At 39.4% G+C, this 3,888-nt stretch overlaps 1 protein-coding gene across 1 annotated transcript; it reads right to left on the bottom strand.

The window, feature by feature from the left end:
- Positions 1-321: 321 nt before the first annotated feature.
- On the bottom strand, positions 322-1,272 carry LOC101595506 (olfactory receptor 6K3). Its single transcript, XM_004671154.2, has one exon. It carries the CDS (start codon positions 1,270-1,272, stop codon positions 322-324), a length of 951 nt encoding a protein of 316 aa, XP_004671211.2.
- Positions 1,273-3,888: the final 2,616 nt, after the last annotated feature.

Raw genomic sequence — 3,888 nt, 5'->3', positions numbered from 1 at the left:
GGGAATTCTTTTATCCCCAGAACTGAAAATATTTTGTTTTGATTCACTTTATTCATTTATTCCAGTATTGCCACTATTCTAAATATCTACATTTGGTTATTGGCCTACAGCAGAACAGACATCCACATGCTGCTTTAAACACACACACACACACACACACACACACAGACTTAAACATGTATAAATAGAACATTATTAACATTAGGAAAAACAATATTTACTTAAAAAAAAGACCAGGGTGACAATAAAAGTGTTAGTTACTAATTTTATAGTTTAATATGTTCCAGTCACACCCACAAAGAGAGATGTATATTAGGTGCATTAACGTGTGGATGAAGTAAGCATCTTCTGAGAGCAGAGAAGCTTCTTAATTGCCATTTTCATGTCCTTATTTCTCAAACTATAAATGATGGGGTTGAAAAAAGGAGCGAGAACTGCAAACATCAGTGCAATGGCTGTGTCCAAAACTGGCGGAAAAGTGGCTGAGAAACGCAGGTACATGAGGGACACACTGCCGTAGAACATCAGGAAGACCCCAAGGTGGGCGGCACAGGTCGAGAAAGCCTTCCAGCGGCCCTCAGCAGAGGGCACACTCAGGATGACACTGATGATCCTGATGTACGAGATGGCAATCACCAAGACAGAGAAGATGATGGCCACAGCATGGACCACGTCCTCCATCAGAATCATGGATGTGTCTGTACAGGCCAAGTGCAACACAGGTTCAAAGTCACAGAAGATCTGATGGATTTGGTTGGGGCCACAGAAGGGCAGTGTGGAAATCCAGGCGATCTCTGGGAGCAGCACCAGAAAGCCAAAAATGCAAGAGCCCGCTGAGAGCTGAGCACAGAGCCGGGGAGTCATGATGGTTGGGTAGCGGAGCGGGTTACAGATGGCCACATACCTGTCGATAGCCATGGTGGTCAGTAAGATCCCCTCTGAGTTCCCCAGAGAATGGAAGAAGTACATCTGCAAGAGGCAGCCGATCATGGAGATGGTCCTCTGCTTACTGACCAGGTTGGAGAGCATCTTGGGAATCGTTGCCGTGGTGTACCAGATCTCCAGGAATGAGAAAATGCTGATGAAATTGTACATGGGGTTGTGGAGACGACTATCCATCCTGACTGCAAAAAACACAGTGAGATTCCCGATAACAATGAACAGGTAAACGATGAACAGAGGGATGAAGAGGAGGACGCTGCCATCTTCAAGCTGGGGAAACCCAGAGAAGAGGAACTCTGTCACTGGAGTACTTCCGTTACTTTTCACCATGGTCTCAGCATGCATTACAGACCAGTATGGGAGAAATATTCACGCCACTTCCGAGATGTAAATGTCAGCTGCATTGGATCACATAAGAGTTAAATGAAAAAAAAAAAAAAAAAAAAAACAGGTTTTAGGAAAGTCCTATAGTTTTCTTTATTCACAGATTAATAAGCAAACAGTAATTTAGTGCCTAGTATGTACATGATATGTCTGTAGGTATGTTATTTTCAGCAGTAACAGTCTGTACTTTCTGAAGTTCACTTTCTCACAAAGAGTAAAAATAAGAACATAGGCGTAGCTCTGTGGTTGAGCCCTTGGCTGTCCTGCACAAGGCTGTGAGTTCCAATATCCCCAAAGCCCAAATATGAAAATAGCACATCAATAACATCTTAAAATGTTATTTTATAAGCCGCCTTACCTAACATAAAGTAGGATAATAAAGGTACTGATAATAATTGCCTTTTTATAATAACTCTCAGAGTTATTTTGAGCCATATACCACATAAAATTCCCTAATAGCTCTTCAATACAAATTACTCAAAACTATTAGTTTTTTTTCTTTTTCCTCTGTGTAATAAATGTGACAATATATTCTGCACTAGGGGTAGATAAGTCAAGCTAGCAGAAACTGAGCTCAGAATGAAATGTCTTATGAGAACTGAAGTGTATCCTTCTGGTGGATCCTGAAGGCTCAGTGAACGAGCGATGCTGAAAGAATCAGAGCTTGGTGACTACTGAAGGCTCCCTGTTCAGATGGCTTGTGTCCAGAAAACAGAGCTGAATGAGAAACAAGGGAGTCACAGCCAATTGTGTGTTTTAGAATAATTTAGGGCTTTTGCTACCAGGCCCCTCGAAGGTGACGTGGGGAATGGAGAACCCCAATAGACCACTGTGTTTGTCTTTGTCTCGGGTATTTATCCAGGAATCCTGAAACTTACATAAAAGGCAAACACTAATGTCAAGATAAAACATTTTCAAAAAGGGGGGTGAAATAGAAGATTCACACTAACTGATTTAAATATTCAAAAGAAAAGAAACCAAAGAAGTATATTATTGTCAAAAGAACAGCCACAGAGACCAATGGAACCAAGTAGAGATTTGGACAGTTACCACATCCTTGGAAATGAAAATTCAGCAAAGAAATGGAAGGCTATTAAGAGAGTGGCAGGGAGGGGAACATCGGGGCATAGAAACGTTTTCACCAACTTGCACCACATATAAAAGTTAACCAGAAGTGAATTTTAGATTAAATGTAAAACAAAAACACTATAAAACATTTCCAAGAAAAAAGGTGTAATCCTCTTTATAACTCCTTCATTACAACTAGATAAATTTATTTACCATAAAAGAAAAAATTGATCATTAAAACATCAAAATTTGTATGTTTTTTCTGCAAAATAAAGTGTTGAGAATTAAGAGAAAATCATGAGGGAAAATATTGACAAAACACATCTCACAAAAGATATTTATAATACATAAGAAAACAAAAGTCTTTTAATGTGGTGGCATGTGCCTTTTGTCCCATCACTGGGATAGGAGGATCATCAAGAGTTTGAGGTCAGTATTGGGCTACTGAGTAAGTTTCGGGTCAGCCTAGTCTAGAGTGAGACCACAAAAAAAGAATGCAAATAAAATATACTACATTTTTTAGAAATAACAAAATGGATATTTCATCAAAGAATGTATACATGCCAAATTGGTCTATAAAAGTATGCTCAACACCATCATTAGTGATTAAAGAAGCCAACCCATAATAAGATATATTATTGTTGCAAATTTATAAAATAAATATTTGGGGGCTGTAGAGAATGCCTAGTGGTTAAGGCACTTTTGTGTGAAACCTAAGGACGCAGGTCTGATTTCCCAGTACCCACGTAAGCTAGATGCACAAGGTGTGCATGTGACTGGAGTTCATTTGCAGTGGCTGGAGGCCCTGGTGCACTCATATTTTCATTCTCTCTCTCTCTCTCTCAAAAGTGAATAAATTTTAAATGGTTTAAAATAAAAAGATAAATATTGAAAAAAAACTATAAAACAAAATAACCAACAATACAAATGTTTGAGAGGACTGTAGAAGGACTGAATCTTATGCTCTTTGCTATTGGAAATATAAAATATTATATCTACTGTAGAAGGATCTAGCAGTTTTATAAAGTTAAACATACACTTTTTTTTTTTTTTTTTTGGTTTTTCGAGGTAGGGTCTCACTCTAGCCCAGGCTGACCTGGAATTCACATGGAGTTTCAGGGTGGCCTTGAACTCATGGCAATCCTCCTACCTCTGCCTCCCGAGTGCTAGGATTAAAGGCGTGCGCCACCATGCCCGGCAAAACATACACTTATTGACTGAGCAACCCAGTTCAAGGTTTTTAACCAAAGAGAAATAGTAACTTATGTTCCCTCCTAAGCCTTGTAATAAAACATTCATAGTGGTCTCGTTTGTGAATCTGAAAACAATCCTTCAAACGGGAGCTGATTTTTGTGAATGAATGAGCTGATCCATTCAAGTAACAAAATACTACTCAGCAACGAAAACGAGAAGCGCTGGCACACAGCAGCATGAGTGAAGCCCAGGGGTGGTGGGCAACACCAAAGTGAAACGCTATATACAGCGTGCTTCTAC

This window comes from Jaculus jaculus, chromosome 1 (genome assembly GCF_020740685.1).
Source record: "Jaculus jaculus isolate mJacJac1 chromosome 1, mJacJac1.mat.Y.cur, whole genome shotgun sequence".
NCBI lineage: Eukaryota > Metazoa > Chordata > Mammalia > Rodentia > Dipodidae > Jaculus > Jaculus jaculus.
Note: the sequence above shows the minus strand (reverse complement) of the source record. Positions and strands in the feature narration are given on the sequence as shown.